The sequence below is a fragment of the Caretta caretta genome, chromosome 8 (assembly GCF_965140235.1).
Source record: "Caretta caretta isolate rCarCar2 chromosome 8, rCarCar1.hap1, whole genome shotgun sequence".
Lineage (NCBI taxonomy): Eukaryota > Metazoa > Chordata > Testudines > Cheloniidae > Caretta > Caretta caretta.
The window spans coordinates 30954795-30969237 of record NC_134213.1 but is presented as its reverse complement, the minus strand read 5'-3'; the positions used below and the strand labels follow the sequence as shown (position 1 = coordinate 30969237).

At 38.9% G+C, this 14443-nt stretch overlaps 1 protein-coding gene across 2 annotated transcripts in view; it reads right to left on the bottom strand.

The window, feature by feature from the left end:
- The window catches only part of DOCK2 (dedicator of cytokinesis 2), a 488728-nt gene that overhangs the window by 410985 nt on the left and 63300 nt on the right, over positions 1-14443 (bottom strand). For both annotated transcript variants that reach the window (XM_048861500.2, XM_075131370.1), the window contains exons 10-14: positions 9902-10037; positions 7519-7594; positions 5024-5100; positions 4542-4667; positions 1897-2021 (exon numbers count right to left, since the gene is read on the bottom strand). In XM_048861500.2, coding sequence (XP_048717457.1) covers positions 1897-2021; positions 4542-4667; positions 5024-5100; positions 7519-7594; positions 9902-10037 — 540 coding nt within the window. The remainder of the gene's footprint in view (positions 1-1896; positions 2022-4541; positions 4668-5023; positions 5101-7518; positions 7595-9901; positions 10038-14443) is intronic.

Here is a 14443-nt window from a genome sequence, read left to right as displayed (position 1 = left end):
GGAAAATAGGCCAAGCTCTCACTTCTGCCTCTATTTCTACTTGGGATGGGTTTCATCACCCATCAAAAATGTAGCATCCCTCACTCATGCACATTCTGCATCCCTCACTCATGGAGCATCCCTCACACATGCATACTAGATACACACTAAATTACTAATGCATAGTACTTGTTCTCGACTGTAGGTGCAACTAAAACTAAGTTTGTACATTGTATTGGACGCCAGACATTTATAAATATCAGATAGCAGTGAACCCTCTATCTTAACCACTTCCTACCTTATGAAGTCATTCTTTTAAACATGAGACAAGAAGGTAGTAATATTGATACATCAAGAGGAGTAATGAGGCTTTATTTCTGGGTTCTACTGAGGAAATATAGTCATCTAAATTCGTAGAAATACATATCCCCAAAAGGGTGTTTTATAATGCACCATTCTCACATGAGTTGTTTAAATTTATTCTGTGACATTTACTTATAGAAAGTGGCCTTCTCTTGTTTGCAGAAATAAATTGAGTGCCAGTTTTTCCAATTTAAAACACATTAGTGTTCTCTATTGTGTACTATTTCTAATTCAGCTTTGCTTTTGTTATATCTAGATAAAGCAGAAGTCCAGTTATCTTCCCAATATTTATGTGCTCTCAAGATTATCTTAAATGAACAGATGAGCATTTTTGTGTAATGAAAGAGGTTTAAAAAGAGTGCTGTCTAAAAAAGAGCTTGAACTGATTGACTTAAGCTATAAATATAGACAGTGATGTGCTTTGTTTCTCATTCAGTTAGGGAGAAGGTGCATGAATAGAGTAAGATAGAAAATGTAAGTTATGATTTTATTTCTGGACATTTAAATATGGTCATTTTATTAAGTACTGAATTAATTAAGAGGTGCCTAAACTTTGGGATAAGCACCGTTAAAGAAAATTAAGTGAAGACATAAAATAGTGCCAGGTTTCCAAAAGGACTTTTACTGAGCTTCCACTTGAACATCCCCAAACTTGCACTAATGGGTTAAAATCATTACTTGCAGATGCGGGCAACAGAACTTAGAGATCCAAAGCTCTTTGGGGTGTCTTTCTCCTTCATTTTCACATGACAGATGTGCACACACACTGCTGAAGGCCACATTTTGATGTTTGGCCCCATAATGAAGATTTGTTGCATCATACATGCATTAACAAGAATTCTCAATTCTGACAGCGTAAGGCTTTTTACCGCACTGAGTTGCTCCAGATTTACATGGTCTTAAGAAATGTCACTGCTTTCACTCTTCTGAATACAGCACAGTTCCAAAAAGAATAGCATGAAGCTCAAAACAAAGTGGAAGAAAATCTTCCTAAACACTGGACAGCTATTAAGGTCTTGAGACAAATAAAAAGTTATACAAAAAAGGAAAAGAGACACCATGAAAAAACTAGTAAATATTTACATTGCATACGTACAGACAGACACTGATCCACATTGCTACCTTACCTAACTCAAGCAGGCTACCCCCACCCAAGAGATAGGAATACAGTCTTTGTGTCCCATTCCTGCATTGGCTAGTTGTATAATGGAGATGGAACATTTAGTTTAACATAGTAATTACATTACTCTTCCAGGAATCCCCATGAGGAAATCTCCAGAGTCACAGTCAATAAGAGCAGATCATCTATTTGCTCTCTAGTCAGAGATAACAGGTCAGCAAGTGTCTTTTACAGGTTTATGCACACTACGTAAGGCTTTTATTAAATATAACAATTCCAGCATGACAAAACAACTCACTAGAAATAGAACACAAATGTACTGCAGGATATTACATTACAATGTTATTCAAAATTCATGTGAAGTGCAAGGCTTACTTCTAAGATGTGTTTAACATTTTCATGTTTAATGCTAATGGCAAGAGACAAAAACTTACTGGTATCACTTTTCCTTCTTCGTCACAGACACACATGATCACTTCCACATTTCTTTGGGTTGTTTTATTGTACTTATCAAAATCACCCATAGTCAGTGTAACATAAATATCATTTCTTATATCCCCTATGACAGAAATGCAAAAGAATAAAAATATATTACAAAATCAAAGGGAAACCCAAGAGGGTTTTTATAAGTAATAATGATTACTTACATACTCATCTCACTATGCTGAACTATATTAAATGAAGTTAAGTTCATTCTAAAGAAAAGTTTAAAGTGTTCTGCTTTGATATTTTCATTTGATCAAATTTTATAGTATGGTCTGAAACGAGAAAATGTGTTTCCTGAAAGGGAACTCATCTAACTCTCAGACTGCAGTGACACCTTCTGGTGAGGTGAAGTTAAGATGCTGTTACTCAATTTGACTAATAAGATATGAAATTCTGTTTTCCCCCCCAAATGGGAGCTTTATAAAACAGCTTTTTTTGTTCTCCTCCTGTGAACAAATTGAGATGTCATCAAAACCATAATGCCACATACATGCCAGTCTGGATAATCTGAACCAAGAAATTGGCTTTAAACAAACATTTAGTAGCCTGACTTCATACATATTGGTATTTTAACTGGAACAAAAGCATAGTATGAAAGTCAAACAACTAATAAAAGCTGTAAATAATTCCTTATCTATGCAGTGATCATGAAAGCAATTTATGAGAAACATGGTACTTTTAGAATCAGAATCATAGGGTTAGAAGGGACCGCAAGAGTCATCTAGTCGGCTCCCCTGCCAAGATACAGGATTTGTTGTGTCTAAACCATCCAACACAGATGGCCATCTAGCTCCTTTTGAAAGCCTCCAGTGAAGGAGCTTCCACAACGTCCCTAGGCAGTCTGTTCTGTTGTCCTGTTGTTCTTACAATTATGAATTTTTTTCTGAGATCTAATCTAAATCTTTACATTGTATAGTTTGAACCCATTGCCTCTTGACCTGCCCTCTGTGGCAAGAGAGAACAACTTTTCTCCATCTTTTCAGGGCAGCCTTTCAAGTATTTGAAGACTGTGATCATATCCCCCCTTAATCTCCTCTTTCCCTTCAGCCTTTGCTCCTCTGGCTTACATTCCATCCCTTTGATCATGTTTGTTGTTCGCCTTGGGATCCTTTCCTTTGGTGACCAAAGTTGGACACAGTACTCTAGCTCAGGCCTAACCAGAGTCGAATAGAGAAGTATTATCACCTCCCATGACTTGCTTGCTATACCCCAGTTAATGCAACCTAAAATTGCATTGCTTTTTTGCAACAGCATCACAATGTTGACTCATGTTGAAGTTGTGATCCATGACAACTCCCAGATCCTTCTCAGCAGTGCTGCTGCCAAGCCAGTTATCACCCATTCTGTATTGGTGCATTTGGTTTTTCTTCCTTAAGTGTAGCCTTTTTTGAATTTCATTTCGTCATCTATAGCCCAGTTCTCCAATCGATCCATATCCCTTTGGATTTTAGCACTATTCTCCACAGTGTTGGCAACCCCTCTAGCTTTTTGTGAAAATTTTATCAGTATGCTCTCTATTCCTACATCCAGGTCATTAATATAAATGTAAAATAATACTGGACCCAGAACAGATCCCTGTGGAGCCCCACTCAAGATCTCCTTCCAGTCAGACATCATTCCATTAACAGTTACTTGTTGTTTGTGGTTGTTTAACCAGTTATGTATCTACTTAACTATAGTTCCACCGAGCTGCATTACTCCAGCTTTCTTATCAGAATGTCATGTGGGGCTGTCTCAAAAGCTTTGCTCAAGTCCAGGTATATGATGTCCACATTTCCCCCTATCCACCAAACCAGTCACCCTATCAAAGAAGCAAATCAAGCTGGTTTGGCATGGATTTGTTCTTCGTATATCCATGCTGGCTGCTAATGATCACCCCTTCATCCTTCAGGTATTCACCAACTGAACGTTTTATACATTTCTGTAATAGCTTCCCAGGTATCGAGGTCAGGCTGACTAGTCTGTAGTTTCCTGGCTCCTCCTTTTCCCCCCTTTTTGAATATGGGCACTACATTAGCCCTCCTCCTGTCTTCTAGGACTTCCCCTATCATCCATGAATTTACAAATCTTATTGCCAGTGGCTCAAAGATTTCTTCAACTAATTCCTTTAGCACTCTGGGATGAATAGCATCAGGCCCCACTAACTTGAATTCATTCAAATTAGTCAGAAGATCTGAAATGTTCTTTACTTATCCCGATCTGCATCCCTTCCTCTTTGTCGTCTATGGTAATTTCACAAGTCGTCCAGTCACGTGTTATTTTTTGTGAGAAGACTGAAGCAAAGTATGCATTGAACAGCTCTGCCTTCCTATCATCATCTATCACCAGCTCACCTTCTCCACTGAGCAGTGGGCCAACACCATCCCTGATCTTTGTCTTCATTTAAGCATTTTTGTTTTAAATGATTTATCCTTACATTTTTTCTAAGTAATTATATTTCACTGATTGATGTAAGCTTCTAATATTTAAATTATAAATCACCCTGAAGTGTACATTGAAGTAAGCTCCAAGCTAAATATTACAGGTATTTATATTAGGCTTTACAGTGAAAAGGTGAAAGTCTATTTTCAGTGAAGAACAAATCACCTCCTACCTGGCATGATTATTTCAGGGAATCCCAGCTTCCTTGCAACAACTGTTGTCCTGTCAACGAGATGGGGGTAGTCCTTCCTAATCTGAGTCATGTCTCCAACAAGCATTTTCATAGTTACCCACAGACCTATAGAAAAAGCGAGAGATTATGTAATTAACAAACTTTGGAGTTTGAATTAAGTTACCATTTTTCTCTCCTCTGGAGAACTGCTTACAAATGTCACCTTTCCCACCTCCTCAGCCAAAAAACAGCTACCACTTAAACCGTAACTAAAGCCACTTTGCTCAGTGAGACAGGTGCTTATTATCTAAATAGCCTCTAACTCCCCCACAAAGATTTACATTCATCATTGTCAGTGTCACAGTATATCTAGCCCAATGACTGAAGTACAGGGACTGATTTGAAATCCAGACTAAAAAAATATGAAACCAAGATTTATAAATACAATGTATTGTTTTGCTTACATACAAAGACTACTTTACCTTGCCCGCCACTGTCTCCTTTTGATGCTGTGACTTTTCCTAAGAGACTGTGCAAAGAATCATTCTCTGCAACCACTCTAAAGGAAAATAGAAAAAATTCCCTAGTAAACACTGAACATACCAAATAATTAAGGAAGCAATAAAGCCAATGCCCTCAGTCATTGTTCTTTTACAACTTAATTATTTACCAATCCCCACCACTATGCACTTAGTGATCTTCCCCTCCCTCCCCCCCCCGCCCCCCCCCAGAGTAGACCAGGCCTAAGAGAGTGTTGGATCCATGTCCTTTCTGGATGTTAAAGCCCAGTGACCCTATCCAGGCAATTATACCACACTCAGTGTCTTTGTACCACCCCTTTAGCAACCAGTTCTAAACCGGTTTCAAAATGTAACAACCGGTTCACGCGAACCGGCTCCAGCTCACCACTGCCTATAGGAGAAGGGTACCTATAAATTTCTTAGGGTACGGAAATAAGATTTGGGTATAGTAGGTTGGGCCTGAATTACATAGGTCAGGATCCTATAAAATACCTTGTAGGAGAGTTCAGTTCGGTTCTTTGAAGTTCAGCTCTTCTAAGTTCTAAGCTCTATCTATCTATTTTATCATTCTATCAGCTCAGCTTGTGCAGTATAGTATAACTACTCAACATTCCTAACCATTGGGGAAGCCAGCACCATTGCGTAATTGGGCATGCCAGGAGTGAGGCTGGTCCTTCACCTCGTATTACCAGGTCCTCAAGGAAAGGTGTGAGTATGTTAGGTTAAGTACTTATAATAGAAATTGTACAACCAGGAGTTTTGGAATTCTTTTACTTTTTTGCAGTTATAAGTTTCATTGCATTTCTTATTTTTAATGTTAATTTCAATAAAGGTTTTATCAATTTGGTATTGTCCTCAGTGTACGTGTTCTTGCCAAGCACTCCAAGAATCCTCTCCCGATATAGAACTCTCTGAGTTCTTGAACTCTGTAGTCTGAATTGGATAAGAACCTATAAATCTTCTGGTAGGATGCAATCAGTGGTGAGCCATAACAACTAAATCAAAGGTTTTTGATATGTGTGGTTTCAGAGTAGCAGCCGTGTTAGTCTGTATTCGCAAAAAGAAAAGGAGTACTTGTGGCATCTTAGAGACTAACCCATTTATTTGAGCATAGGCTTTCGTGAGCTACAGCTCACTTCATCGGATGCATGAAGTGGAAAATACAGTGAGGAGATTTATCTACACACAAACCATGAAAAAATACACATTGTAAGGAGAGTGATCATTTAAGATGAGCTATTATCAGCAGGAGAGTGGGGTGGCGGGAGAGAAAACCTTTTGAAGTGATAATCAAGGTGGGCCATTTCCAGCACATTTCCAAGAGTTAACAAGAACATCTGAGGAACAGTGGGGGGGAGAGGGGAATAAACAAGGGAAAATAGTTTTACTTAGTATAATGACTCAACCACTCCCAGTCTCTATTCAAGCCTAAGTTAATTGTATCCAATTTGCAAATTAATTCCAATTCAGCAGTCTCTCCTTGGAGTCTGTTTTCGAAGTTCTTTGTTGAAGGATAGTCACTTTGAGATCAGAAATCGAGTGACCAGAGAGATTGAAGTGTTCTCCGACTGGTTTATGAATGTTATAATTCTTGACATCTGATTTGTGTCAATTTATTCTTTTACGTAGAGACTGTCCAGTTTGCCCAATGTACACGGCAGAGGGGCATTGCTGTCACATGATGTCATATATCACATTGGTAGATGTGCAGGTGAACGAGCCTCTGATAGTGTGGCTGATGTGATTAGGCCCTATATGTGTGGTAATCCTAATGGGTTCAATTAGTGCCTTTTCCAATACAGTTTTCCTCATCAGAAGCCAGAGGTGCATTAGAACCCCCTTCCCCTTTCCTCTACTATCCAGTTCAGGAATGCTTCTTGACACCCAGCTCAAATGACTCAGATGGAATTGTAAAAAAGGGAAGTGGGGCCAATGCTTAAGTGCTTGGCAAACTGGTATATTCTCCACAGAACATACAAACACTTGCAGTATTATGCAGAATGCCATTCAATAACTGTTTCCAATGTGTGCCTATACTTCAGCCTATTTCTCCATTTATGTGTGAGTACCAATTTGAGAGTCAAAGATTGCTTTGCATTGCAATTGAAATTTGAACTTCCTTTTTCAAAATTCAGTCACCTTTCAACTTGTTCAGTAGTGTGGAGTGAAGACATCAGTTTGAATTCATTTATACTTAGCTGATGCCCTATGAAAAACTTCCATGTCTTTGTCACATTTCACGTTAATCTTATTAATATTTTTCACTCATATTCCCATAAAATTACTTGTTTTCTTTTTAGTACTTCAGACTGTACTAACATTGATATTCATATAATGCAATTAAAATCACTTTATCTGTAATAAAGAAAAGATCCATGACAAGCACATTCACATAGCCAGAAATTTTTGCATGTAAAATGAATTGTTGTATTGTAAAAAATAAATTTGACTCTTACGGGTGAAAAGGAATGAAATGCTGCTTCTCTTCATCACTTTCCGCTTTACCTTTTATGGTATCTGTAATATCCATAACTAGAAAAGTAGAAATAAAATTCATTAATATATAAGAACATGAAAAATTATTCCTCTCTCTCACTAACATTATGCTTCAGGACAGGTATGCATTTTAAGATATGATTTTCAAGGTTATTAGATGGAAAGATATTATACAATGGTATTTCATCAGTTATTGCTAGCAATGTAAAGTACAATATATGGTTAATCTTTACCAAAAAAGTTATTTACACTCAATTGGGGTGCCATACGTTGTACCTTCCCCAAGGAGATGAAATTCAATATGAACAGACTTGAGGCTAAAGCCTTTGTTAAAACCTAATAAGCTGAACTCTGTGTGTGTACAAGTTTAGAGAGAGAAAGAAAGAAAAAAAAACCTTTTCCAGGTGCTATGATATAATTTCCATGTAGAAATGGTTTATTTTCATTCCTATCCTCCCATTAACTGTTTCCAAATACCCAATGGCACTGAAGCTTAGTTTTCCAATATGTAAGTTGTCAGATGTACAGTTTTCTATTTCATTCTTCAATATTTGCTGTTCTTTGAGTTGTTTTAGTCAGTGTTGATACCACTGTACTTGTGCACGAGCCTCATGGACACAAGGCCAAAAGACTTCATTTAAAAAAAAAAAATCAATGAGCTGTCAGGGTTCCCTCCCCACTCTGAACTGTAGGGTACAGATGTGGGGACCCGCATGAAAGACCCCCTAAGCTTATTTTTACCAGTGTAGGGTAAAACTTCCTCAAAGCACAAACTCTTTGCCCTTGGAGGGTACGCTGCCACCACCAAGTGATTTAACAAAGATTCAGGGAAATGACCACTTGGGGTTCCTATTCCCCCTAAATATCCCCCCAAGCCCTTACACCCCCTTTCCTGGGGAGGCTTGAGAATAATATCCTAACCAATTGCTTACAAAGTGATCACAGACTCAAGCCCCTGGGTCTTAGGACAATAGAGAAATCAGTCAGGCTCTTAAAAGAAACAGAACTTTATTAGAAAGAAAAAAGGTAAAAGAAGCACCTCTGTAAAATTAGAAGGGAAGCTTATCTCACAGGGCAATCAGATTTAAAACACAGAGGATTTCCCTCTGGGCAAAAACTTTAAAGTTACAAAAAGAAAACCAGGAATACATCTTCCTCTCAGCACAGAGAAAATCACAAGCCAAAACAAAAGTAAACGGACACATTTCCTTGCTAGTACTTACTAATTCTAATGGAGTTGGATTGCTTGCTTTCTTGATCTCTCTCCGGCAAGCACACAGGACAGACAGACAAAAGCCTTCCCCGCCACCCCACCTAGATTTGAAAGTATCTTGTCCCCTTATTGGTCCTTTTGGTCAGGTGCCAGCCAGGTTACCTGAGCTTCTTAACCCTTTACTGGTAAGAGGATATTGTGCCTCTGGCCAGGAGGGATTTTAAGTACTGTATACAGGAAGGTTGTTACCCCTCCCTTTATATTTATGACAGAGCATCAGTATGCGCTCTCTGCCTCCTCATGCTCCCATATGAAGGCATAAAGGGCAATACTTCCTCAGTCCCCTTGCGACTCAAAGCCCATGTTCCAAAAAGCAGGGATGGAGAGCGAGTTGCAGGATCCATACTGACAACATCCTTAAAGAACCATAGTTGCTGCAGAGCATGGGGTTGTGTTCCAGGTCACCTTGGTTAATAGCCATTGATGGACTTCTGCTCCATGAATTTATCTAATTCTTTTTTTAACCCAGTGATACTTTTGGCCTTCACAGAATCCCCTGGCAAGGAGTTTCACAGATTGACTGTGCATTGTGTGAAATACTTCCTTTTGTTTGTTTTAAAAACCTGCTATCTGTTAACGTGGATGACATGGGATAGATCACTCGATAAATTGCCCTGTTCTGTTCATTCCCTCTGAAGCATCTGACACCAGCCACTGTTGGAAGGAGGATACTAGGCTAGATGGACCATTAATCTGACCCAGTATGGCCATTCTTATGTTCTTAGAGGATATAGTACTCTGCTCCTATTAAGTGTAGACAGGATCAGGCTCTTATATTGCGTGAGATGCTGAAGCTGCACAGCTCAATAAACCACACACACTAGATTCCTGGAGAATTTTTTTCCATCAGTAATTACTACAAATATTTAAACATGCTTTCATTTACTACATATTTTATTCATGTGTTTAATCAAAGGCATTCTTCCATTTTAAGGTTCATCTTAATGCTTTTTGTCTCTGCCTTTAAATAATCAAGTTTTTAAATTTTTCATTACAAAAAAACAATAAATGTAAATGGGCTGTGATTAGAAGGAAATTCTGCAAATAATTTTAAATGAAATGATTGTTACCTGCCACACCAAATGGCCGTCGCAATCCTTGAGTGCATTTTTTCATATTGCTATCTTTTAGATCCATTCTTCCAACCCGGACTATTTGACAAATCAAATAAACTTTGTCTCGGTTAAGATCTTTGTTTCCAAGATCCTAAAAATAGATGACAAGAGGATTATTAAAATATGGACCACTGACATTCTATAGCAAATGAAATTTTAACAGGGCCCCTAGTTACAATACCAATTGACAAGAAACAGAAAAAGAAATTAAGATATACTCAGGGAAGGAAAGCTATGGATTTAACATTGTCCAAACAAAGTTGACATTTTAAATGATACAAAAAGGTAAGGAAAGAGAGGGAGAAAAGCATTTCCACACAGCAAGAGCTACAGGACAGAGTATCCTTATATTATAAAAAAGTTGTGAGTATGGGGAAACAGAAGAGGCCAGTGCTAGAGAACTGGAAGGAGATAGAGGAAGGATAAAGGAGAAAACCATCTAGAAGTGTTCATTATCATTAGTACAAACAGGAAATCACCCATCCTAATTGCTACTGCAGTGGTTTTCAAACTTTCTAGGCTGTATACTCCTCTCCAAATAATGTGGTCTACAGTATACACCCATCTGAGATAGGGTCATAATATACCTATGATTAGATTGCCAAGTCTTACGAAATAAATTGCTTTGTTTGCCATTACAGGATTTCTCTCACGCATCCCAGTTTGAAAACCACTAAGCGCCTCCATTAATTCAAAGAGGCTGGCAGTTGTACAACCCATCAAATGCAGCTGCTAACCCAGCACCCTGAATAATATAACATCCCTGCCAGCCTAAAGTTAAGCTAATAACTGTCTTCCTCAAGACCTCCACCCCAAAAGCCCAGACAACTCAAGCCTCCTCAAATGTCTGAGCAAATAGATGGTCTCTGCAGCATTCCCTGAAGGTGAGTGAATATGGGCTAATTTCAGACCCAGAAGCACGGGGAGAGTGATCTCAAGTCTCTCTCCTTTCATCTAACAAGACTCAGGACTGAGCATCTCCACTGATCCCAGTTGTGGCAATATTACATGGGGGAGAGGCAGTCCCCAGCAGACAGTCCCCAAAACATTTAGGGTTTTATAGGTCAATAGCAACTCAAACTCTGCCAGAAACAGCAGGCAAACCACACTATTCCTGGAGCATTGGTGTTATATGCTCACGATGCGTAATAACCAGTCAAATAGTTGCACCATCATCAGTTTGAGTAGATTTAATTTACGATTATGATAAAGCTAATGTATGGCTTAATTTACTACATGCATTTAAGTAGTCAATGCACAATGTTGTAAAGAAGTATTTATCATGGTATTTTGGCCCACATCCAGAGAAACAGCCTGACTGCAATTTGGGAGTTCAGTCAGAAATGGAACGTAGAGTTTCATTGCTTCTGATGAGATTCGCAATCTTTGCAATTTATTCTAATGTTACTGAAAACTAAAAAATTATCCTCACAGCACAACAAAGAACTGCAAGTCAGAAAAGTTTCAGAAACTGTGTAGGATAAGCATCTAAGAGCTTGAAAGCTCATACAAATATCCTGAATCTTCAAGACTGGGGATAGATTGTGAGGACAGACTCAGTCATAAGATTTCTTTCACTTCCACTTACAACAGGAAAGGAGAGGATACAGTTATTGTTTAGTGGTTGCCTGGTAGCAACTAATATCATTAGGATTGCACAAGACTTGAATTTATATCCTTGTTCCCGTCTCTCACACACAGCAAGTTTTCATGAAGTCATTTTTAGTTTGAAAGTCTCATGTTTTTGGTCCATAGCTAACATTTTGAAGCAAAATCTCTTCAGCCATTTTTCAGTTCAAAAAAGTGGAAAAAAAATATCCACTTCTTTTTCCTTCTCCAAATGTGACACCCCAATTTACCAATCACTGGATGGAAACTCCACATGTAACCAGTTCCAATTTAGAAGTACATCCAAGGCAAGTTTGGGGAAAAAAATTGGGACGGGAGTTGGGAATGTATGCCCAACTGAAAATAAAATCATTAAGCACAGTCAGTGTTGTCTGCAAAGTTTTCCGCCTTCCCAAAAAGGCCAGCTCCCTTTATGACATCACACTAATCGTCAGAACTTTCTAGTCTAGAAAGCTCAGGGGTGGACTGGGCTTCCATAAATCAGGGATTATTTGCATGAGCAATAATATGTCATTTTATTGCAGTCAAATCATGGCCTTAGCATCAGAAACAAGGAGAACACTACAAGAATGGAAAAGCTACAGGTCCCATAATTTTAGGAGATCTTGGCCATTCTTTCTGCTCCCTAGAAATTTCTTGCATTGAAATAGTTTAATTCTGTGTCTAACTTTTTCTGTTGTCAACTAGTAAGGCTAAGTTTTAGCAGGGTATTTTTAGTAAACAAAAATTCACATCCTGTGACCCATCAATGGCTTTTATTATAAATACCCCTACTAAAACTTAGCTGCTCCTGGGGTCCTGAGGTGCTGCTGCTCTGGGGGACCCTAGGGTGCCAATAGCTGGCCCCTGCTCCAGCGGCTGAGGCTGACTGCTCAGAGCCAGCTGCGGAAGTCACAGAAAGTCACGGCATCTGTGACTTCTGTGACAAACTCGCAGCCTTAGCAATAGGTTTCAGAGTAGCAGCCGTGTTAGTCTGTATTCGCAAAAAGAAAAGGAGTACTTGTGGCACCTTAGAGACTAACAAATTTAGTTGAGCATAAGCTTTCGTGAGCTACAGCTCACTTCATCGGATGTATTCAGTGGAAATAATACATCAGCCTTCAAGTAAACTGATGTGCTTCTGCCTTTTTAACCCAGCCTGCAGAAGGCTGCCCTCTAGCTTACATTAGCAGAAGTTCGTCAGAACTCACCATGCCCCCATCTGTGATCAGTTAATTAAGTCTGAACTCTGACCCTTCTCCCAGTCAACTAACCTTCATGAGAAGCCAAATTCGAAATCTAACAGGGAACATTTAAAATATCAGAAAAGGGCAAATTTCTTTTCTTCCCCTTCCCTCTTCTTGAAATTAAAAAACACCAATGTATGTAATGTTAAGGCTGTGTAATTAAAGTAAGTCACAAAATGCTGAAGTACAGCAACATATACTCATCCATGTTGTGCACCATATTTATTTATATTTCATGGTACACTTTCAAATTAACTCAAGATAAATATTTCTGCTTAATTTAGCTTAACCATCTCAATACTTGTACTTGATTTGGCTTATGCAACTTCATCTCACAAATAGGGCATTCAGGCATTTATTTATATCGCACCATCACAGTGCCCAACACACTTCCAACACAAAGCTCTTATACATGGTGATACCATCTCATTCTCAGGAAAACGCTGCACAGGGCAACAGTGCATGTGAGGAAAGAGGAGGAGATATTTCACATTCTGTGGGAAACGGTATGTTAAAATGAGTTTCAAAGAAAGGACAAAAAGGGTATTCAGGTTTCCCTCAACTTCAGTGAGCTTTGGATCAGGCCCCTGTTATACATGAAATTGGAGACTTTTCCAAATAATGCACAGACCTGAGAATGAGACGAGACAAAAGATATCCATATATTTTTTCAGCAATGTCCAGCATTGCTAACACCAGTGATTCTAAATAAAATGGTGAGGGCGTTGGCAATCTACTCACCCAAGAGCTAGTGCTGCAAAAGCTCCTGAATCTAAAAGATACTCTTTATTGTAGACAGGGCTAAAGGCATCAGTCAGAGAGGCTATCATAGATTAAGTAGGGGTGTAGTACAAAGATTTAAATGTATATGAGAAGGAAGATTTTGCTCTGGTTCAACTAAGCTTTTAAGCACATTCATCATCACTCCCATAACCGCATTGGTTGTTGGGGTACCATCATTGATGAGCAACCAATTGTCTCCACCCCTGACAATTGTGTGTCAGTGCTTGAGTCTCTGCAACGTCCATTCGTGTCCATTCTTTTATGTTGTCAATCCATCTCTTCTTCTGTCCACCTCTTTTTTCCTGTACTGTCCCTTGGAGGATGATCTTGGATAGGCCAGATAATCTTGTTACATGACCATACCACTTCAGCTTGCGCTTGTTCACTGTCATCAGGAGGTCTTCATATGACCCAGTACATTGGGTGATGATGTTGCGGACCTCTTCATTAGTGATGTGGTTTAAGTAGGAGATGCCCAGGATTTTACGGAAGTATCTTCTCTCCTATCTGTATTTTCCATTCAAGTTTTGCCTTAAGGGTCCACATCTTGCATGCATACAGAAGTTTCAGTTTGGAAGTTCTTATTTCTCCGAAATGGCTTTAGCTTTGCCACTGCTGCTGCTGTTTGCGCAGTTCTTGCCAGAGTTTCTGCCTTTGATCTTTCATCAGTGAAATACTTTAACTGTTTCACTGTCTCCAGCTCTTGTCGACTGACAGTGATATGTTTCAGAGCGGTAGCCATGTTAGTCTGTATCAGCAAAAACAACGAGGAGTCCTTGTGGCACCTTAGAGACTAAGAAATTTATTTGGGCATAAGATTTCGTGGGCTAAAACCCAGTTCATCAGATGCAAAACCACT